Here is a 23,867-nt window from a genome sequence, read left to right on the forward strand (position 1 = left end):
CTCAGATGCCCTGGATCAGAGACGCCAAGGCACTGGGAAAGAGGGGCTGTGAATAAGCAGCAGGGGAAGCCGGCCAGACAAAGGGGTGGTGGTGGTGGGAGGGGGGTTGGCAGCTCCATCACCCCCAGCACCTCTGGTCTGGAGTTACAAATGGCCCCTGTGCAAGGCCCAGCTCTGTTGATGGCTTTTAAGCCCACTGATATTAAAGGCTCAGGTCCCTCCTCTGCCAATCCCAACCAACAGACCCAGTTTGGGGGTGTAGCTGGATTTTGCATCCATGAATACCCACAAACCACACCTGGAGGGGAGCATTACTATTTCAAGAATGGATGGACAGGACTCAAGCTGGAGCAGTGGGAAAGGAGAAAACCTTTCTCCTTGTCCAGCTTCCCTCTTCACCTACCCCACTCTCTAAGCCACACCATTTTACAGTGCAATCCTCTCCACATGTCTACTCAGAAGCAAGTCCCATGGAGTTCAATGGGGTTTACTCCCAGGTAAGTGTGTATAGGACTGCAACTTTATTCTCTTCTAGAGATGTGAAAACCTGGGAACACATAGAAAACTGGAGAGTGGGGAATAAAAAATTCAGGGGGGGAATGGTTTGTTTCTGAATGTGTCTGAGGTTTTCCCAATCCCCTCCCCGCAATTCCCCGGCTCCAAGCGTTTATTCTCTGCCTGCCACCACTCCTGCTTACAGCACCCAGTTCCACTCTGAAGGCAACTACAGGTGCCCACATTGCTAGACAGGGCCAAAGGTCCATCTCACAGCAGCCAAGCAAATAACTTTGAAAGCTCTGAAGCAGGGCTTTCCCCTGTTGTTTGTCCCTGTCACCTGGTGCTCAGTGGTACAGTGGCTCAGACTGGCAGCACTTAGTTATCATGGTTAATCACTGCTGAGAGGCCCATTCTCCACGAATTTGTCTAATCTTTTAAAACAAAGCCATCTAAACCAGTGCCTATCACCACATCCTATGACAATGAATTCCATGAGTTAATTGTGCATGCTTGACTGTGCACTTATCTATTTGAACTTCACCTCTGACGGACACAATTGGACAAGGCACTGGCTGCAATGGGGCCTTATCCCCATGGGCAAGGGCAGCACTGGTGTCTCTTATATTAGTGGGGTGACTGAACCTGGACATGAAACCATGATGAAATTCAGGAGCTGCAAGGAGCGATGGGAGAACCGAGGAAGCTTCAGTTCACAGAGATTGTCTAAACTCCACTTTGTAGCTCAGTTAATCTCACTCCCATTCTCATCTGTGACCTGTTTTTTTTTTCTTCTGTTGCAACGGGGGAAGTGTGCATTTCCGTGCACATTTTTCAAAAGTGCCCACTTTTCCACACTGACTAAAGCATGAAAATGTTTTTTTTTTTTAAAAATACACATTTTAAAGTACACATTTTTCAAAATAGGCACTTTTTTGAAGGTGATTGCAAGTTCAGGAATTTGCAAACATTCCCCCCACCAAAAAATATGCTCCTGTTCACATTCAGGATTGGGAAAGGGGCAAGTTCAAATGATTTGCAAACTGAAACAAAATTCTTGTACAGCCCTAGTTACAAATAGCTGGATCAACTATTCAGCCAGCTACATGGAAACCACAAAGAGGTTCCTGTATGCATCTTTATGTAGAATGAGTGCTCCAATACATATCCTACCACAGTAAGCTGAGCAAAACAAAAGCAGACACTCACCAAAGGTTTAATCAGTAACTACAAACAAGAGGTTAAAGACAAATGTGAGTGTACATACCATTTCAGAGTGCAGAGGGGGAGGCTCACATGACTGAATGCTTCCCTATTTAAAGTGAAGGTTGAAATCCTTTCTCAAAGACACCTATATATCAAGGTAAAGGGTTCTAGTCTAGCCTTTCCCCAGACATGCTAGTTTTCTGTGTGCTAGAACATTGTTTTTGGTATGGATAAGCATTCAGTGATGTCACCTTCAACCTGCAGTCCAAAGAGGTACACCTCAGTCACATGTTTACGACCTCAGTGCAGGCCAACTCTCTGAAGAATTGGCTTGCCACCTACATACTATAAAGCACTGTGGTATGTATGTATAGAGCAGCCTTGTAAATTAGTTCACAAAAGTTACTAGCTTGTATAAATTTCTACTAGCCTGCTGTGGGACAGCAGAAGAGGAGTGGCGAGCTTCATTTCTGTGCTGGGGATGGAAGAAGGTGCTTGCCTTGTCTAGCAGCCCACTTGGTTTCTACGCTGGGAGCAGAGCAGGGACAGAGCATTCCATCTGTCCTCTGCCACCCCATTAACTCACCTGTGTGAAATGTCTGGTCACCTATGGTGACCAGGTGAGTGCTTAAATATAAGACTGGTGCAACATGGATAGGCAGAAGGAAGAAGCAGAACTCTCCCCCCCATCCCTCCCCCCCCGACACCAAGTCTTGTTTAGTTTTGAGCAACTTGTCACAGTTTCAATCACAGTGGGTCACCATAACAAGAACTAATCCATGCCAGGAGAAAAATCACTTAAAAAACGTGATTTAATTAAAAGGTATAGGAGGATTCAGCTCCCCGTCACCACCCATGCTGCACTTTAAAATGTCTCCACCCCCGCTGCAAGCTGTCAGTAGGAACTGGCAAGCACCACATTGGGTTCTACTGCCCTCATATCTAGTTGCACCCCAGAAACTAGCACTAAGATACCAGCACAGTTCAGTCATCACAGCCAACCACGGTTTGCACTAACCATAGTTAAGAAGCCACACCATGCTTTGAGCTTCTGGATGTACATCAAGCAATCCTGGGCTCAGAGCTGCTTGCTGGCTTTCATTTTCTATCTGCTCAGCACTGTAAATTCACTCCTGTTTTAGTGGAGCTGCAGGTGGAGCAATGGGCCAAACTGTCATTTTCTCAATGGTATGTGAATTCAGATAGAAGAACAAACCACAGTTAGCAGAAACCAGGGTTTACAAACCAGCTCCAAACCACAGTTGGATATTCTGGTTTGATGGGCCCTTGCAAACCATGGATTGTAAGCTGGTGTAGGGTCAGACATAACACTAAACCACAATTTGGCTTTATGTCTGGACATAGCTGATATCTTTGCAGGGGATCTGTAGGCTGCATTGCCTGCTAGGAGCCACACTCCTGCCCCCACAGCCAAATCTGCCTGCAAAACTTGGCAGCACATCAAATTTTTTAAAAAAACCCTGCGGTTTTGTTTGCTCTCACCATGCCTTGCTCTAAAGCAAAACTGCCACCTTTTTTGGCAGTTTTGGGAGCCACAGAAAAGGTCAGAGGGGCTGCAAGTGATCTGCGAGCCATGTGTTGCCCACCCCACTTTACAAAAAAAGATGGAAGTAGAGAAATAACAGCGGTAGAGGGAACAAACATCAGTCTATTCCAGTTGCATAAAGTTTATGCCTACTTCCTGCCATGTGAATTCTGCATCATGTCAGTTTCCATGCTTGTCTCTGAAAAGTGTTACACAAGTCACCTTTCAGGACAAATGTCAAAAGACAGAGTGACAATATTGGACATGTTAATCCCAAAGTGACAGGTTGTCCCAATGCCAGTGTGTTTGCAATCTCAAGAACTGTTTGCTTTTGTACACCCAGTCACCATCATGGTATTTGACCTATGGCACTGGGGACACCATGTTCTTTAATTGGTATATGTACACTGTAAATGCGCAGGGGGGAATATCCCGCTTCCTGTTTAGTCCTCATTTCCTCCAAAAAAATAGTTTTTTCTACTATCAAGGGTAATGGGAAGAAAACAACATAATCTCATCAGCCTAATAATATTATTAATAACAACAACAACAACGATGATGGTAAATGAAATAAATATGTGGACCAAGGTCTGCAAACCAGAAGGGTGAGTAATGCAGCTTCAGCTAACCAGCCTTAAAAAAAATACTGAGACCCAGGGTGCCTAACATGAATGCAAAACACCATCTAAACATTTGCTGGGGCCAAGCATGAATACAGAACAGTTGCTGAAGCCCAAATGCAAGGCAATCCAATAGGCGCTTGCCAAACACTGCAAAACAGTCACCAAGCCCAAGATCAACAGCTCCGATACCCCACCCTGGATGGTTCTGAAACAAAATCCCAATGGCACATTAGTGATGCAGGAAGAAAAACCAGAATAGACACCTGATAGTTCACAGAATGTCTCCTGGGACATCTGAACCCCACATCTGATTTCCTCCCCCCTAAAAAAAATCCAAACCAACCAAACTAGTTATTGGAACAGGATGATGTGCATATAGTAAACATACATCGAGTCAACCTAGGCTGGATAACAAATGCACTTGAAAGCATCAAATTCACCAGAGGGATGCTACAATAACTAGTGGATTAGAATGGACAAGGTGGCGTGCCATTCGTGGGAGTCTCTATTACGTGCTTCCTTTTTCACTTGAAAATCAGAATGCCAATGCTCTTTGTAACAAGGTTTCAGAACCTTTCAGCCCAAGGGCTGAGTTCCATTTCGGAGAAGCTTTCAGAGGCCACATTCGGGTGGCGGGTGGGGCCAAAGGCAAAAGGGCGGGGCCAAATGCCAGCATACTGTAGCTTAAAACTCTCACTGCCAGTAGCTAAGCTTTAGAAGAGGCATTTCAACCTTGCAGAATGGGAGAAAAATTGCACAGTTGTCAGCAAACCCACAAATGATCGGTGGTTGGTGGAAAGGGGAAATGGATATCTGGGGAAGCCCAGAGGGCTGGATTGAGACCCCAGGAGGGCCAGATTTGGCCCCTGGGCCTGAGGTTCTACACCCCTGGTTTATAGCTTAGTATTATCACACCATGGCATTTTCCTATTTAATGTCCCCAAGAAACCACTGAACAGGTCCATTTCACCAATAAAATTTCAGCCAAAGTTCTCATATCCTGGAATCCAACATCACAAGGCGCAGGAGTTTTCAGAAGCCCAAAATTATCAATGGCTACTGTGGCAACTGAATAGCCAGACAAGATTTAGTGCCAGATCTTATGCATGCCCAAATTAAATGCAGACCTCAATGAAAGCAAGTTCTCGCTGCTACACAACAACACAGAAGAGACTTCTGGTATTAATACCAACTAAATAAAACAGTGTTCCCTTCACTACAAAGCATTACATGACATGTTTGGGGAAAATTTGCCAGGACCTTAGAAATTTGATGGTGGCTTGGAGAAATGTGAATTCTCTCTCTCTTTCCTTTTTACATATAATCAGGCTACAGCAGGGGAACAGAAGGAAAGTGGGGCCACCATCAGCTGTCCTGAAAAGACACCTTCATCAAGCTTTGCTTCTCACCCAATTGTCATTCAGCAGAGGAGAGACAGGAAACAGAGTTACTCCATCAGCTCAGATGAGAGACCAGCAATTTTTGGCTCCTCCTTCCTTTGAACCATTTTCATTCCCATGGTTGTGCTAAGAAGACCAACATCGTCCAGCTGCATCACAGCTGGTCATTATAAAAACTATTACATTAAGAACCGGAGCCCACGTTTTCTTGTTTTCCTCCTCCCTCCCCATCCCTTTTTCCTTTTGTGTCATGTCTTTTAAGACTAAGTCTGAGGGCAAGAACTGTCTTGTTTTTACTGAACTTTAAGCTACTTTGAAGAGCACAGTATAAATGCTTTACATAAATAAAATAAAATAAAAGGCTGATGCTGGCTTCCTAAAAAACAGAGGTTTTGACTCCTATGGATTTCAGATATTTTTCAAGCCCTGCATGAGAAGATCAAGAACCACTCTTAGGTTTTGTCACTCCTCTGGCCAAGAAGCCAATCAAACATTTGAATTAATAACCAAAACTCAGTTCAGCATCCAAAAAAAAAAAAAAAAGAGTTGCCAGGAGCAAGAAATCAAAACAAGGAGAGGCTTCACCACAGATTTCTTCTCAGAACAATTACACTGGCAAATTATGTCACCACAGTGAAATATGCAAATCTAAGACAAGCATACAGTGAGCACAGGATGCAAAGTAGGCGGCCACAAAGATTCCCTAGAACACAAAGGCTTGTACATCCTCACCAGCAGGAGTGGGCTAAAAAAAAAAGGGGGGGGTCATCTTCACAACTTACACTTAACGTTACAGCAGGCCTGCCCAACTTCACCAAGCTGAGCAGAGCCCCACCCTCCATGGCTGGCAGCACACAGAGAGCTTGATCAAGCCTCCTATTTCACTGCCTTTCCTTGGCACCTGGCAAAGCCACTTGCTTGGTGGGCAGACAGGCCCTGCACAAGAAGAGTCCTGCTGGATTCAAAGGTCCACCTAGTCTAGATCAGACCAATGGTCCATCTAGTCCAGTATCCTGATTCCCTCAGTGGCCAGCCAGGTGCCTCTGGGAAGCCTTCAAGCAGGTACAGCGGAACTCCCTGCTGTTATTTCCTGTTGGAGATAACACCGGGGATTCCTCCAGGGGAATCTTAGAAGCTAAGCCCCGTCGCCTGGGGGAAACCAAGGAGGCTCCACGGGCCAGATTAGGTTCATGGGCCGGAGGTTCCCCTCCCATGCTTTAGCCCATGGGGTGATGCAGCAGATCCACACAAGCATTCAGTTGGTCACCCGCTACGGAATTCCCGGCAGTCCCAAGACTTTTTGCAGTACCTCACTCAAGCACAATATTAACATTACGATAGCGGTGCTTTGGTCAAATGATACAGCCATACCAGTGGCCATGTGATCCAGCCCTTTGATGGGAGAAGCTATACCTGCCAAATCTCCTCCTACAATGTAACTTCTAAAGGCGGTCTGAGGCCAAACAATTACAGAAGAGTCATCCTTAAAAACCCCTGGCCCCAAACCACCAAAATATAAATTATTTTCCACACCCACACCTCATAGCATTGTCTGTGCGTGGGCATAAGCAGCATGAAGACATCTCAAACTTCACATGCTTATATGTGCAAGGAAAGGTACAGATCCCTAGGCGCTATCAGGGTCTGCATCTTACATCTGCTGTATATGAATACAAGCAGATGCATGGCAGCATTTGATATATTCCTGACATGCCCGCACTAGGCCCGGTTGGATGCTCTCCTAGCCAATGAGCCAACTTGCAACATGAAACATGGGTACTCACACGCAGGCACGTTTGTGCAGTAGCATGACTCCCAATATTCTTCCTCTTTCCAAAAAAAGTGGGGGTTGGGATCATGTGAATCAGGCTGTGACATGGATAGGCCTATCTATGGAGGACACATGTCATGCATTATCCTGGGTGCAGAGGGGAAGGGAGAAGCTCATGCCCACTCCTCCACCATCTGTATCAAGTGAGATCGCTGTCAGATCTCACTGAAGGGGGTATCCCTTTCATAGTGAGAGCCAGTGTGGTGTAGTGGTTCGAGTGTTGGACTGGGACTCAGGAGATCCAGGTTCTAGTCCCCAATTGGCCACAAAGCTCACTGGGTGACTCTGGGCCTGGCACTGACTCTCAGCCTAACCTCCCTCACAGGGGTGTTGTGAGGATAAAAAGGAGAGGAGGACCACCATGTAAACCACTTTGGGTTCCTTGCAAGAGGAAAAAAGGCAGGATATAAATGTAATAAATAAAAAATAAAAATAATATTATGAACAGCAGCTTACTCTAAAACAACCAACAACCAACTATGCTATTCCCCTACGTCTACCACCAGGGCAGATTCTGCCTGGCAGGTTAAACAACTCTGAGTGGAATTAACAAGTGGTCAAACACAGAGTCGGTGTGTCCGATCCTTTGATCACACAGGCTGTATTCAACATCATGAGAAATGCTGGTCAGGCAGCTCAGAACCGATCCAGTTGGAGGAGCAGCAGAGAGAAGTTGACACAGAGGGACAAACAGAGCTGGGACACACGCAGAGCTGTGGGGGTAGATAGCAGTTTGCTCAGGTTTGTGCTGTGCTTGGTTGGTGTGTTATCCCCAAATGAAATGGGAGGGGAACACAAATGATGCTTTGAATTTCTATATGAATATGTAGGAAAATGTCTTATAACACCCAGCATTCCCCAGTCAGCATGACTGGCTGGGGAATGCTGGGAGTTGTAAGACTTTTTTCTGGTTAAACATGCATAGGATTGTGCCCTCAAATAATTTAACAATGTGCTGTCCTTTCATGACACTCCAAATCAGCTGCTTGAGGTGGCCACCTCATGCTGCCTAATGGTAGGGCTGGCCCTGATGCTTCCCTTACAAAGCAGCATCACCGGTGACACCTAGGGATGGCAGAGAATTCTGCCACGGACCCCAATGAGGCCAGATTCAAAAGAATCCAACCTCTGGAGTCCATGGCAGATTGCTTACCTCCGCCTCCTCCCCAGAACCGCGCAGAGCCGAATCCTCCCCGTGGTGACTTTGCAGAGCTGCCAGCTGGCTCTGTGTCACCAGCAATATGGCCGCCATTGCCGTGCCGTATCGCTAGGTTTAGGGCTGACTCCGGACTCAAATGGCGTAGTGGACGCCATTTGCGGCCGTAAAGCTCTTAAGATTAACCTAAATGCAGCCGTAAATGGCTGCATTTAGGTTACTCTAAGAGCTTTACAGCCACAAATGGCATCCACTATGCCATTTGCATCCGTTGTCAGCCCTTAACCTAGCGATACGGCATGGCAATGGCGGCCGTATCACTGGTGACACAGAGCTGGCCGGCAGCTCCGCAAAGTCACCGTGGAGCGGAGCTGACCGAAGAGGATTCCGGGGAGAGGGAGGGATCGCCTCCCCCCCCCCGGCGGACACCATTGCAGGACGGATGGTGAGTGATCCGCCCACCCCTAGTGGCACCTAAAGAGCCCCCTTGGCCTTTTCCCCTCCTCTTTGTCCCTGCCCTTCCCTTGACCCTCAGTGTTAATCTGTATTGCAGGCCCCCAAAGGTTCTTTACACAGTGGCAGCTTTCAGACCTCACAAGATTTCCCAGGCTAGGAAAGGCATGTAGTCTCTGTTCTCATGGGTACATTCCTATTCTCTATGCAAAAGAAGAAACTGGTTTTGTGGGCCACAGACCTTCCAGGGTCAAGAACAGCTCCGGCTCCCCAGCCTTCCAACCCACCGAACTGCAGTCCCTATTCTGTCATGGAATGTCAGGAATTCATGCCCCACAGCCAGGATTCCTAGCAAGGGAGAGGATGGTAGAGAAGCACGCTCTCTCTCTCTCTCTCTCTCTCTCTGTGTTTATTGTTCCTTGAATGTATAGGGGTTCCCTCCCAAAGAGATACTGACATCCTCAACATTCTGGGTCACAGGATTATCATCCATGTTTTAGCCTGACCTCTTTCTGTCCTTTTCTTGCTGGTGAAAATAATCTGAGATCTTTACACTGCATGATACACAGTACCCTCTGTGACAGTTGGGAAATGCGAAGGCTGGATTGCTAAGGGATGAGATTAAGAAGTGCACTGCAGGACTTGCAGGAATGTGGAGGTTGGGGATATCCCATGAGACAATCTGCATATTCCCTTGCTGCTCTGCTTGCATCTAATAGTGCTACTTCGTATTTTAAAGAGGGCATTTCAAATAACTAACAATGTGCTGCCCTTTCATGACACCCAAATCAGCTGCCTGAAGTGGCCACTTCACGCTGCCTAATGGTAGGGCCGGCCCTGATGCTTCCTCTACAAAGTGGGATCACTGGTGGCACCCAAGGAGCCCCCTTGGCCTTTCTCCCTCCTCGTCACCCCTGTCCTCTCCTTGATCCTTGGCATTAATCTATATCGCAGGCCCCTAAAGGCTTCATATAGATTATCTCAGGGACCCTTACAACCTTTAAACCAGGAGTACAGAAACAAAATAGCATGGGGGTAGATGGCCTCCCACCCAGCCCTCCATGGGCTGTATGACATCATGTGGGCATATCCATACCCCCTGATGGTGATGGGCATGGCCACAGCCATCCAATGGCAGCGGCTTCCTGGAACCTCCACCCAGCACTTGTGCCAGGGACAAGGTTTCGCTGTGTACACACATTCCCAGCTAGGGAATCCCTCTGTGGAGCAAAGCTGAGTCCGATGAGTTCCCTTCAGTCTTCTGGTGAAAGGGTCTCATCCACTTCTACCCAGGCTTTACCCAAGCTGCCTCCTTCTCCTATAGGGAAAGGAGGCAGGGTGGGTGAAGAAGCCAAGCTGGCCGGGTCACCTTGCTCCTTAGCTGGCATAGCTTTGCTGCACATGGAGCTTCCCTGACTTAGTTAACGGCACATGGTTACTCAATTAAGGGTCCAAAACATCAACTTGCCTAGGGCAGTATTTCTTATATGCTGGCTAGGGATGATGGGAGTTGTAGTACAACACAGCTGGAGGCCACCAGGTTGGGGAAAGATGTCTTAGAGGGAAGATGGTATGACATAGTGCCAACCTACACATTACATGTAACTGCCAGTTCTTTCTTTCTTTCTTTCTTTCTTTCTTTCTTTCTTTCTTTCTTTCTTTCTCTAAAGCTGCAATCATTGTTCAAATAACAATTAAGGACTGTATAGCAGCTATACATCCCTTCCTTTTTATTCAAACAACGACTAAAGCAAACATCCCCAACCTGGCACCTTCCAGATGTGTTGGATTGCAACTCCTATAAATCCCAGCCAGCCTGGTCCAAAACATCTGGAGGGTACCAGGTTGGGGAAGTCTGGCCCAAAGCATTTTTTTTTTTTTTTTGCCAGTTGGCAAACAGGAAAATATAGAAGATGAGAAAAGAAACCCTTCAACCCTGCGGTAAGCAAAAAGAGCAGTTATAAGATTTGAGTGTAGATAGATAGTACGCCGACCTCAACATTATCATGCAGAAACAGACAGAGCAAGCTGGAATGTCTAGTTATGCCATATTGGGTCTTGGACAAAAATGGGAGGTGGGGAAAAGTTTTTTGTTTCCCCCTGGAAAGACACACAGGAAGTGCGCTGCACTGGTTCACTAGGCAGATAAACATCTCCGGTAGGTTAGGCTGAGACAAGGGAAAACGCCAACTTGCCTGGGCATTATTTCCTACATGCTGGCTGGGAATGATGGGAGCTGTAGTACAAAACAGCTGGAGGCTGCCAGGTTGGGGAAAGCTGTCTTAGACAGAGCACTGCGTGACTTAGGGTGAAGCTACACGTCACACGTAGCTGCTGGTTACGTCGACCCTCCTCTCTCTCTTGCTCTCTCTAGCTCTCTCTCTCTCTCTCTCGCTCTCTTTCTCTCTCCCTCTCCCTTTCAACTTTAAAGTAAGCTCAGGGTGCCCAATCCAGATTGGGAGCCAAGTATGTAGGGTAGGGGAGATTTAACCTTTTGCCCCCCACCACTGTGGTCCTGATCTAGAACAAAGGGCCTGCGCTTGTAATTTTCTTCGCCAAAAAGTGATCCATTTGTAGCCAGCAGCTATGTCTTCAAAAGAACACGTAGTTTGGGTTTCAGTGGTTAGGGCAAGCAGGCACTTCCCAGGTCTAACAGCTGTACAGCGGTTGGCTCTCAAGGTAACTGCAGGCCACCCATTGTTCTCTCCCTAGTTTTTCGCTCTCTGTCCCTGAGAATACTCCTAAAAGACACCCTCAAGCCTGAAAAAATGAATCAGCCGCAATCAAACCAGACCTGCAGTACAATCCTATGCATGATTATTCAGGAGCAAGCCCCACTGAACGCCATGGGCCTTGCTCCCAGGTAAGTGAGCACACAGGATTGCAGGCTTAAGAAGTTTTGAGCCTCATTCCATTCGCTGTAGGAAGTTCAGAGCATGCTGAATTCTTACCCCCAAATCAGTGGGTCTGACCCACCCCAAGATCAGTGGATCTGTGTTTGCCTTGGGCTGGATTGCACCCACCATATACACCAGGGATGGGCAAAAGGGAGATTGGGATCTACTGGTAGGTCTCTGGGTGATCTGAAGTCGATCAGCAAGGGTTTCTGACTCCCAATGGTTTAACAACAGCAGCAACAAAATGACAAACCAACCCAAATTATACTGCTGAAATAAAGAAAGGAGGTGGGGTCTGCCCACCTGTAATCTCCATATTTACAGAAACATGTAGTTAAAAGAAAGGTATTGTCCAACCCTGAAGGACACTGGGAGTACGCAGATACTCCTCTAATTCATGGCCTAGGCGGGTCTTTCATAGTAGTAAGCATGGGTAGAAACCTTTCTGATATTATGGGTTAAGATACAGAAATGACTGGAGGGGCAGAGGGAGAGGGACATACAGATGATCTGAACATAAGAACTTACATAGCATAATGGCTAAACGGTCATCGAAATATTATCTCAGGTATGAATTCAGTAGGTGGCTTAGTGAACCATAGCTCTTTCATCCTCAGCTCCCTCTACCTGCACACACCTGCATCATGAAATAATACTGGCCTACCTTATAGGGCTGTTGTAGGGTTTACTAAGATAATGTCTGTGAAAACTTTAAGTGTACCATCTAAATGCTTAAATGTCTTTTAAGCATTATTCCTTTTATTAATTTTGAAGATGCCCCTGTGGTTTATGCAGATTTTAGCAACCCAGTGCATTTATGTGTTATTTTTTACAGGAAGCATCAATAAAATACCACAGTGGGCTCTGGAATGAGCTTTTCTAGGAGTCCTTCCCCACTTGATTTGGAATGAAGTGGTAGTCTGTGGTGCTGGAACTCTATATCAAGGGTAGGCAGCTGGGTGTCCTCCAGATGTTTTGGACTACAACTCCCATAATCCCCTACCATCAGAAATGCTGGCTGGAGGTGATGAGAGTTGTAGTCCAAAACAATTGGAGCACACCTTGTTGCCTTCCTCTGCTCTAGATTATAACACTAACTTCTGACTGTACATGGTAGAGACTTCATTGTTTTCAGTGGGGTCTCCCTGTGGTAAACTAGCCTATCAAGGAGAAAGGTTTAGAGCATGGATGTTAAGCCTCAGGCCTGGGGGCCAAATCCGGCCGGCCTGGGTTCCTCAGATGGCCATGCCCCCACCCCCTTTTCCCCAACCACCAATTGTAGACTATTTAAACAAGGCTGCTGTGACCCCTTGAAGTGCAAGACCAGCACTAGTAGTGTGGATTAGCTTCATTTTTCTTGACTGCCCTGCTAATTTTGGTTTTGTACGTATGTGTTATATCCAATGTTAGTCCTACTTAGAGTAGACCCATTGAAATGAGTGGGACTTAAGTTAGACTACCACTGGATACAACACTATTATGTTGCAATTATTTCATTGTAATATTGAATTTAGTCTATATTTACTTGAATTGTGTCATTTTCCCTTATTTGAATCTATTGATATATTTTGTAACAAATTTCCCAAATGTCATGCATTTTGATGCTGATATTTATTGTGAGCCGCTTTGGTTACCGTGGGAAAGTGGCATACGAACAAAATAAAATTAAACTTACTTGCATAGTTGTAAACCTTACAACTACCTTATTAGGTAAGTCAGTATTACCCCCATAATGCAGATGGGGAGACTGAGGGTCAGAGAGAGGCGCTACCCTAGTGGGTTCATCACGGAGGTGAAATTTGAACTGTGGAATTCCTGATTCACAGCTCAGTCCAAAGTACTGGAGTTCAGAGGTCCACCACAACTCATTCTCTGTAATATGCAGAAGAACTCTGGAAGCTGGATCTGCGGGGAGGAGAAGACTACAAAAAGTAATCCAGGGGAATGAAAAATCAGTTGATCAGTGAGATGCTGAAGCAGCTTAACTTCTTCAGCCTACTGAAGAGCAGGTTAAGGGAGGCGATTTGATAAGAATGATCAAGCACCTTCTGAAGTAGAGGAGAGAAAAAGAATTGGGCATTGATCTATTCTCTTTTCTTAAATAGCTCTGTGGTCATGCAAGAGGAAGCAGAACAGGAATTGAGTGGGAGTTTAGAGGCATGGATGCTTCCCCATTACAATCCACAAAATACTTTATAAATACAAAACAAGATCTTTGGGATGGGCTGCTTAAGAGTGGGGCAACCTTCAAGAAGAATCTCTTTGGCCTGATGAGATTCCAGCTGCAGTCACAACACACAGTCGTCTGTCCTGGGATAGGCTGCAGCCAGGCTAGGTACTAGCTTCTGCACCTCTCTCCTAATCTCACTACTACAGACTTGGCATGGTGCTATCAGAAACCAGAGTAGCATTGGCAGTTCCAGAATCAGAGACAAGAGACTGCAATCAGGGAGGCTTACTATGTCCAATGTTGTTGTTGTGACATTTAGAATTAGAGCCAATCCTTTCAAATAGGTAAGAGTCCATAAAATAAAAGGACTTTTGGCAACCTCAAGGTAAATTAATACATACACAACTGTCATCAGCGATATTTGCTTTGGATGCAGATCCTCATTTTGAGCTGTTTGCCTGTGAAGCATTCTCTAGATCAGGGGTGGGCAACCTGGTGCGCTCCCGAAGTTTCGGACTACAGTTCCCACTAGCCTCAGCAAACATGGCCAATAGTCAGAGATTATGAGAGTTGTCGTCCAAAACATCTGGAGGGCCCCTGCTCTAGACCAGCCTTCCCCAGCCTGATGCCCTCCAGATTATTTTGGATTATAACTCCCAGGATTCCCAGCCATTACCATGCTGGCTGGGGCTGATGGGAATTGAAGTCCAAAACATCTGGATAGCACAGGCTTAGGAAGGCTGCTCTGGACTCTTCCCTCCAATAAAACAGAAACTTGATTTACACCAGGTCAGACTATTTGTCCATCTAGTTCAATATTGCCTCCTCTGACCAGCAGCAGCACTCCAGTGTCCCAGCACAGAGGTGGGTCTTTCCCATCAGCCACTACCAATGATACTTTAAACTGGCGACACCAGGGGTTAAAGCTGGGACCTTCTGTATGCAAGGCAGGCACTCTCCCACTGGCCTACGGTCTCTCCCCTCTATTTTTGTTCCACTCCAGGCTTTTCAGGAAAGGGTCATAGCTAGGGGGTATAGAGCACATGCTGGTTTTGCATGAGAAAGGTCCCAGGTTCAGTCTCCCAGCATCTCCAGGTAGGGCTGGGAAAGACCAAGGGTTGGCCCTACCATTAGGCAGAGTGAAGCAGCCACCTCAGACAGCAAATTTGGGGGCATCATAAAAGGCAGCAAATCGTTATTTTTAATGTATTTATTACTGGATGTCAACGCCCACCTTCAGTATTGCAGTGGGCCTTATAGGTTATAGCCAGGATTTGATCGGAAGTAGTCTGGAAGGGCCTGGGCCTATTCAGCCTCTGGAATGTCAGAGTCTGTGTGAACTTATCTCTGTCAGTGTTCTCAGAGCAGAGCCAGGGGGAGTCACCCAACTCCCTGTCCACCTGCTGGTCTGGCCTTGGCAGGCAGGGAGGCCGGAAGCTGTCCGCGATGACCTGACAGAGGTGGGGTGGGGTTTGCAGAAAGGTCACCCAAGCTGAAGTGACACTGCTGGAGGGCTGACCAGTGACGCCCTGTTTAGACAGGGGCCTTGCTGAAAGGCTAAAGGCCCTTGTCTGTCAAGGGATCTGGAAGGGATGTCCTACAGTCACGCCTTCCCTTTTAAACTGATGCAAAGGCAAAGAGCCTTTGCTAGGAACATCTCGTCTTCATTGCCCGAAGGCTTCTCTGCTTGGATCCATCATCATCTAGGCTTTTAGAGGCACTCTGCACATGGACTGGAACTCTGGATTGTTAAGGACGTGCCATGAAAAGTATTGTGAGGCTTTTCATAGACTTAAACTCTCATTGCTGTGGATTGTGTGTCTGTGTTTGTAGTCATCTCAGTGTACAGCAGGCTAAGTTTGATCTATGACTTTTGGACTTCCCTCTGCCAGAACTCATGCAGCGTAGAGTTGCCAGTGTGATAGCAGTGGCCTGGAACTCCTTGCATGTGTGGGTATACCCTTCCCTTGATCTTGATGGGGCTTGACCATGTAGCCTGGAGTTATCAACAAAAGATTCAAAGTTGGACTCTCTATGGGTTGTTTAGGCCTTTCAAGAAGTTATCCCTGGCTTGCCTGAAGGACTCATTCCAGGAATCATTCCCTTTCCATGTCCAGGGTTGGAACCCCGTGAAATGATTGTCTGGGTTAGGTACCCAGGAATCCAGAGTCCCTTCCCTTGTGTTCAGAACTGTGGAGATGGCAATGGAGAAACCATGTTGATGAGGATCTCAGTCACGGTAGTAGTGTTTAGCTTTGGACTGTTCTGGAATTACATAGAGCCTATAGCTACTGACCATCAGCTATACGATTTCTGAAGAGTGTAACCATGAAGCTTTTGCTGTGGGATTCCCTGCAATAAAGAAATCTCACTGATTTGGGTGTCCAGTGTCAGATTTCCTGATCATGTGCACTGGGGGGATCGCGAGACCAGACACTGGATGTTAACTGCCTGGGACAGAAAAAAGCCCTTGTGGGATGTTCTGCCTCAGGGGCCAAACAACTTGGGTACTAGGCACTGTGACTTGGGGTGGGGAGGCACCACTGGTTACTCCACCTCAGGCACCAAAAGGACTTGGTCCAGCCCTGGAAAGACCCCTGTCTGAACCCCTAGAAAGCTGCTGCCAATCAGTGTCAATTACCCTGAGCTAAATGGATCAGAATACGTCAGCTTCCTAGCTCTAGCAGCACATGGAGAGTGAGAACTCTCCCGACACCACAAAACCCCGCAGGGTCTAGTGTGGCCCTGCACAATTTGTGGCTCCCCAAGGCAAACACAGCCTACCAGCCACATATAGGGACTGAAGAAGCCTCCAGTTCTGGTTGCCTGCTCAGAACTGCTCCATCTAGCTCAGTATTGTCTCTACCCCGGCTTCCTCCAACCTGGTGCCCTCCAGATGTTTTGGGCTTTATCGCTCACCAGCCCCAGCCAGCATGGCCAATGGTCAGGAATGCTGGGAGTTGTAGTCTAAAACATCTGGAGGGTACCAGGTTGGGGAAGCCTGGTCCACAAATACTGGCAGCTGCTTTCTAGGGTTTCAGGGAGGACAGTGTTTCAGTCCTACCTGGAGATGCTGTGGACTTGAACCTGGTGGAATGGGATGCATTTGCCTTGATGGCTCACAAATGGTGTATGCCTCTGCAGCCGCTGCTGAGTGAACCTATGGCCGTAACTCTCTGCTTCTTACTCTGAAGCTCCAGCCTGAGCTCTCACCAGGGTTAATGCTGCAAGGAAGAAGGGCTTCTTCCCATAGCCATCACTGAGGACATCCTAAAACCCATCACAACCGAGACAGGCTTGCCCACTGACCCACCAAGCCAAACACACAGCTCTGGCCATTTATTGTCACCTGGCAGGTATGCAATTACACGAATCTCCACTAATCTGTTGGAGATTCAGGGAGACAAACATAAACAGGATGGGCTGCCATACATGATTGGTGGGCGGCACTTCACTTGAGGGCTTGCACATTGTTGGAGATCTCTCAGCTCAGATGTTTGAGTGGCCTATGAAAAAGGCATCATGACTGCACACACATGTACAGCCTTCGAAGCGGCCTTATACCGGGTCAGACCATTGGCCCATCTAGTTTAGGACTGTTTACACCGGATGGTACCTACCAGCTCTGTCAAACTGTTCTCCCCTACATTCGGTCAGAAGGAATGCCAGCTTCCCTCTTCCATCTACTGGTCTTGTACCAGCATCTTTAACGGCCTGACACGAAGAAAACAAGCAGTGGAGATCAGGGCGGGAAAAGCATACCTGCTAGATTTCTGTATGTCAGGCTGCTGTTAAAGACAAAGGAAGAGAGCCACTTAAAAAGATGGCTAAAGGCAGATGAGTCCACGTTTGACACAGCAGTGGGGGGGGGGGCAGCATTCCTTTTCTCTTGGCCATTAAAGCGTCTGACCTGAGAAATGCCCTGATTTCTTAGGCAAAGTCCTCAAATTTTCTAACCCTGCCAGTGAGCTCCTTCCCAACAGAGCCAAGATCTCCAGGAAGCAGTGGGAGAAAATCTAGGGCAGCTAGCAAATCCACAAACACCCCTCCCCCCTCTCTTTGGCTGCCTCCCTCACCCTACTCTGGAACAACCTTTACAACTCACCCAGCACCAAGAGGGGGCACAAGCAACTGCAACTCAGCACAGCCACTTCCGAGCAGCTCCTTCATTGCCACACTACAGCAGGGATGGGGAACCTCTGCCTGTGGGCCAGATGCAGCCCTCGAGGGCTCCTTATCTGCTCCACAAGCTGGACACACACATGCCCTCAATAAGACCACATGCAGAGGAGATGGGATAGGGACAGTGAAGCTGCAGAACCCAAAATAGGCATACAAATAAAGGTAGGACCCTCCAAATACCTTCTTCTTCCTCCCCCCCCCCCCCCCGCTCCCAGCAAGGCAATAAAGAATCCAATGAGTTGCTGTGCCAAGCGAGGCCGTTGGGCTGCCTCCAACCATGGACTGGGGTTGAATTATTCTGAAAGCATACACAAGCACCACAGACACGCGTGCAAAGCGATGCACCGGCGCCTCCGCGCCAGGGGGAAGAGTTGGCTCGACACGGGTTGGAAAGCGCGTGCGTATTCACAAAAAAAAAAAATTCACAAGGCGTGTTGCGCGCATCTGGATGCGTGCAACGCGGGTGTGCAAAAGGCTGCAATCCGCGGCAAGCGTGTCGGGGAGAGGGCCGTTGATCTGATGTGGAAAATCAACACACATGCTAGAAGATCGGGATAATCGCTTTTCTTTTTCTTTGCACCAGGAATCCGAGGCCGGAGAGAAAGCTTTGTGCGGCTGGGAAGGGTACGCACGCGCCCTAAACGCCCCCTACACCCACCCATCCACCCCTACAGACGCGCGCAAGGCGATCCAGCGCTACCTTGATCGGCGACTAGGATCTGTCAAGCGGAAGCAGTGCTGCCTTTTTGGAACCAGTGGATCGGAGGGCCCCCCACCGCCTTGGAGTGTACGGTGGATCTGCAGGGGAGTGGGAAGATTCCGTCCCCCGCGTTTGACCTCTGGAGAGCTGGCCGATGCCGACCCCAAAGGCATCGCTGCCCCGCGGCGCGGGCGGTGTGTGGGTGGGGGTGCGGGGGAGGTAGACGCGAATTACCTTTCTCCTGCAGGGGGGTGTTCACCTCTTCCTTGCTAACCTGGGTGATGATGGACCCGCTGTCCATGAGACCAGAAGTGCGGAGCGCTCTTCTCCCTCCTCCAGTTGTCTCTCCGCCGCTTTTGGGAGGGGGATTTTTTTTTCCCTTCCAGGAGTTAACAGATTTTTGTTGATGTTTTTTTAAAAAAAGAAAGAAACGAAAAGCAAACGGAAGGGGGGGAATACAAGGGTGGGGGAGGGGCGGGGGGGAGACGGGGAAAGGGGGAAAAAACAAAACAAAAAAGGGGGGGAAAGAAAAAGGCAGTGGCGAAGGAAACTTTGTTACAACATGGAGTTCCCTCTTCGCGATTTCTGATACAAACATGGAGCCCAGGCGCGGTTTCAAGCTACCCCTTAAAAGGGCGATGGCTCCGGACGGCCTGGGATAGCCGGCAGCGGCGTCCCCCGGCGCTACCCAGCGCTACTTCCCCCCATCCTTGAGGGAAGGAGTCTCCCTCTTCCTCCCACCCCACCCCTTCTTACCTCGGGTCATTTGGAGGGAAACGAACCGGATGGGGAAGCAGCGTGAGGAGTGGGGAAGCTCGATCCGCGCTTGAGATCTGCCCAGATTAGAACACCTCCCCCCGCCCCCAAAGCCGTGGGGATTCACCTGGTCATATTCTTGTGAGGCCAGCGACCCCCGTCAGCTCCGGAGCGGCAGAGAGCCGTGGGTTTCTCCAGGGATCGTTGACCCCGTTGCTGAGCCACTTTTGGACCCGGGTGTAATGGCTTTTACGGAGATTCCGTCGCCTGCCCCTCGAGACAGGGTCGTTTGAAAGCGAGGCTGCGTCAAACCAGGGCCGCCGTCAGGGGAGGCTTCGCGGGCACCTGCCCAGGGCCACACCCCTGCAGGGGGACCCGCTGCCGGTTCAGCTGCCCCCTGGGATCATGCAAACAGGGATCCCAGTGAGGAGATGGAGAACCTTCGGGGCTTGCTGTTTTCCAAATCACACATTCCAGGTCACACATTTCCAAAGTAACTTTGTGCCATTGCCTTGTACACCCATTTGGATATACCCTTGAGTTATGTAATGTGCCAAGTGGCCCTCAGCGGCATAGCTGGGCTTGCCCCTTTGTTGTTTATTCGGTCAGTTGCTTCCTACTCTTCATGACTTCATGGACCAGACCACGCCAGAGCTTCCTGTCGGCCGTGGCCACCCCCAGCTCCCCCAAGGTCGAGTCCGTCACCTCCAGAATATCATCCATCCATCTTGCCCTTGGTCGGCCCCTCTTCCTTTTGCCTTCCACTTTCCCTAGCATCAGCACCTTCTGCAGGGTATCCTGTCTTCTCATTATGTGGCCAAAGTACTTCAGTTTTGCTTTTAATATCATTCCCTCAAGTGAGCAGTCTGGCTTTATTTCCTGGAGTATGGACTGGTTTGATCTTCTTGCAGTCCAAGGCACTCTCAGAATTTTCCTGCAGCACCACAGTTCAAAAGCATCTATCTTCCTTTGCTCAGCCTTCCTTATGGTCCAGCTCTCGCAGCCATAGGTTACCTTGGGGAATACCATTGCTTGAACTATGCAGACCTTTGTTGTCAGTGTGATGTCTCTGCTCTTAACTATTTTATCAAGATTTGTCATCGCTCTCCTCCCAAGAAGTAAACGTCTTCTGATTTCCTGGCTGCAGTCAGCGTCTGCAGTAATCTTTGCACCTAGAAAGACAAAGTCTGTCACTGCCTCCATGTTTTCTCCCTCTATTTGCCAGTTATCAATCAAGCTGGTTGCCATAATCTTGGTTTTTTTGAGGTTTAACTGGAACCCACCTTGCCCCTGCATTATGTCTATTGAGTAGATCCTGGAGGCTGCTTGACACACCACCTTTTTGAGATGTATATCCAAGACTGATTTGTTTTTGGGCAATGGGCTATGACCCACACATACTTGGGAGTAAGTCCTATTAAACTCAATAAGACTTGCTTCCAAGTAGACATGCAATTGCACTGTTAAAAGTATGAAGCATGCCTTAAACAGGCATGTGCATTGCATATGTATGGAGTCATGTCTGCTTTGTATCTAGATGCCCCAAATTCCATGATGGTGATCTACGCGCTGTACCATGATTTTTCTTTCTGCCCACAGTCGAACAACTAATTCTTGCAGATCAGGCAATGGGTGCATAAGTTTATTTGGCACCCTTTATTCTGCTCCTATCTAATCAAGGAGCTGTGATACTCTCCTCCCGCCTTTGGACATCCAACTTTTCTCCCTACTGGGTTAAGGCAGAGCCCATATTAGTAAAGTGCAATGGCAAGCTAGAGTGAAGGGGGGCTGGGCAGGAACTGCTGCTGCTATATACTGTCCCACTTGGGGCTGTTGGCATGGCATGGCATGACATGACAGCTCTCCCCACGGTGAGGTGTGTGCGGCCACCGTTTTGCATATGCAACCCCCGCTTGACCAAGGAGGTCAAATCAGTCAGTCCTAGAGGAAATTAATGCTGACTGCTCATTGGAAGGACAGATACTGAAGCTGAAGCTCAAATATTTTGGCCACCTAATGCGAAGAGAAAACTCCCTGGAAAAGACCCTGATGCTGGAAAAGATTGAAGGCAAAAGGAGAAGGGGACGGCAGAGGAGGAGATGGCTAGATAAAATCACCGATGCAATGAATATGACCTTGAGTACACTCCGGGAGAGAGCGGAGGACAGGAAGGCCTGGCATGCTATGGTCCATGGGGTCATGAAGAGTCGGTCACGACTTAAAGACTGAACAACAACAACAACCTCCCCGGCTGAGGCTGGACCTCTCTCTCTTTCTCCACCCTTGGAAGTGGAGATCCCAAACATCTGATCCTATGTTCATTAAGACACTTGCCCAGAGACAATCGGACTGCAGCATAAGGAAGATGCACAATAACCGGAAGAACAACAGAAAAATAAAGATCATCCATCCTAACAGGCCCGTCGCTAGTCTTGCCTTGCAGTATTAGCTGATCAAGATGTTGTCTAAAAGAAAGAGGGTTTCTTGCACCCCACTCCGCTCCTGATTTGAAGACCAGCTCTAGCTTTTTCCTAAGGTTTGCATTAATTTCCAGTTGTGGCATGGCTTCAGCAAGAAAGCAACATTTATTTCCTTGGTCTCGGCCAAATACAAATACATCTTGCATTTCTCATTCAAAGAAGAACAAACTTAATTGACATGGAGAGTGCCTTGAGGGCTTCTCTTTGAAGTAGGCATGATACATACAAAGACCTAAGGATTTTAAGACCACATTAAAAAAAATAAACAACTTAATTTCCGGGTTTCAAGGTATTTGTTTGTAGAAACATGGGGCCGCTCCAAACAATCATTCCCTTTAATACCAGATTCAGATGGTTGAATGCTTATCCATTTGGAAGCAGAACAGGTCTACCCAAAAAGAAGGGTGTGGTTTCTACATATTGAGGGGACTCCTTAGGTATGCGTAAACATAGACGTTTGTAAATTAAAAGAAAAGGAATTTGGCAAAAGCACCCCAAACAGCCTGACAAACACCTGTGAACATCCAGGCTGCATAGAGTGTTGTGATGATAGGAGAGAGAGAAAGACCTGGTTCACACATTGCTTAATCCAGAAATTGCCGGTTAAACAACCCAGTGTTAATCCAACAGCAAATGATGGGTTAACTCTGGATTGTTTAACCCATAAATGACCCAGAGTTTATGGATTTGCACGTCATTAAACAAAAATATTTCATAAAAGTGGAAATGGTTTGTGTACTCTGCTTGTCCCCAGAATTCCTGGGTTAAACAACTCAACAATTGTTGCCGTAACATATGAACCAGGTCAGAGAGAGAAAGAAAAACCGGAGGTAGGGAAGAAGAGGGAATGGCAGCTTATAACAAGTATGGAGTTGGGGGAGGGAATTAGGATTGAGGGGAAAAACCTACCCTCTCTTCACCATGCAAAGATGTAACCTGGCTGGAGGGGACAGAAAGACACTGCAACATTTTGCTGAAGGCCCGCATTCTCATTTGATCATGCAACATGTGTGGTTATTGTTCACTTTGTTGCACAGCATCCAGTACAATCTTACACTTACCTGGATGTCAGGCCCTGTGAACAGAATGGAAACGAAAATACGAGGACTCAAGAAAGCATTTCTGTTTCAGGGAGATCATATTTTTGTTGCAAATAGCAATCTGTTATTCCTCAGAAAATGCAATTCTTTCCCCAGCTGGTGAGATCCAGCTTGGAATGTAGTTGTGCAAGGGCCATAGGCACCTGTTGGACAGTGCCTGTGCTGTCACTGATAAGGAGAAACAGAATTCTCTCCCTGCATGTCATTTTAGTATCATGTTTTTGTTGATGTTTCTATAATGTTTTGAGTGCTTCTTAAAGACTGAGCACTCTTTGGCTTTACCAGTTGAGCAACAGCCTTCAGAAGGGGGAGGGGAGGGAGAACAGCAAGTATAATAAAGCTCTTCCAACCCATGGAGCAATGTCTTGCTGTTTCGTAAATTTTCTCTTAATTTGTAAACATTTTCTTTGGTGAACTTGTGTCCGCATTCTCCAACATGCAGCTGCATTCACACATCATGGTAAGCCATGGTTTATGTTAACCATGGTTTGTTGCTTTAGCCATGAATTCTCTTGCAGACAAGCAAACAAACTGTGTCTTGTTTTCCCTGTTTCTGGTTTGTTTCTGTCCTGCCCATTTTGCCAGCGTTCAGAGTGGCTTCACTTTCAGGTTGCTCTTGCTGGTTGACTCTGTTTCAGAGTGGACAGCAGGACAAAGGAACCTGGGATAAGCTATGGTTCTGGGTTCAGACATCACGACAAGCCATGGTTTAAATAAGCCAGAATTCACAACCCAACAACAAACCATGGGTTCTCTTTCTTCATTGTTGGTGTTTAACAAACCATGGATTATTTGCAGGGGTGGGTTCAGACACAACGATAAGCCAGATTTCAACAAACCATGCCATGGCTTAGCATTTATTTATTTATTTA

The 23,867-nt window shown here is 47.5% G+C and overlaps 1 protein-coding gene across 5 annotated transcripts in view; it reads right to left on the minus strand.

Annotated features, from left to right (window-relative positions):
• CTDSP1 (CTD small phosphatase 1) overlaps positions 1–19,411 on the minus strand; it is a 44,415-nt gene extending 25,004 nt beyond the window's left edge. For 2 of the 5 annotated variants that reach the window (XM_084805918.1, XM_084805908.1), the window contains exon 1: positions 18,894–19,401. In XM_084805918.1, the coding sequence (XP_084662044.1) occupies positions 18,894–19,257 (364 nt within the window). In that variant the 5' untranslated portion in view covers positions 19,258–19,401. Of the gene's footprint in view, positions 1–18,893 lie in introns of all 5 variants that reach the window. The other 3 variants (XR_014783926.1, XM_084805899.1, XM_084805933.1) reach the window with 3 other exon arrangements.
• Positions 19,412–23,867: the final 4,456 nt, after the last annotated feature.

The sequence above is a fragment of the Heloderma suspectum genome, chromosome 1 (genome assembly GCF_057233095.1).
Source record: "Heloderma suspectum isolate Gila_16-S chromosome 1, 16-S_ref, whole genome shotgun sequence".
NCBI classification, from domain to species: domain Eukaryota; kingdom Metazoa; phylum Chordata; class Lepidosauria; order Squamata; family Helodermatidae; genus Heloderma; species Heloderma suspectum.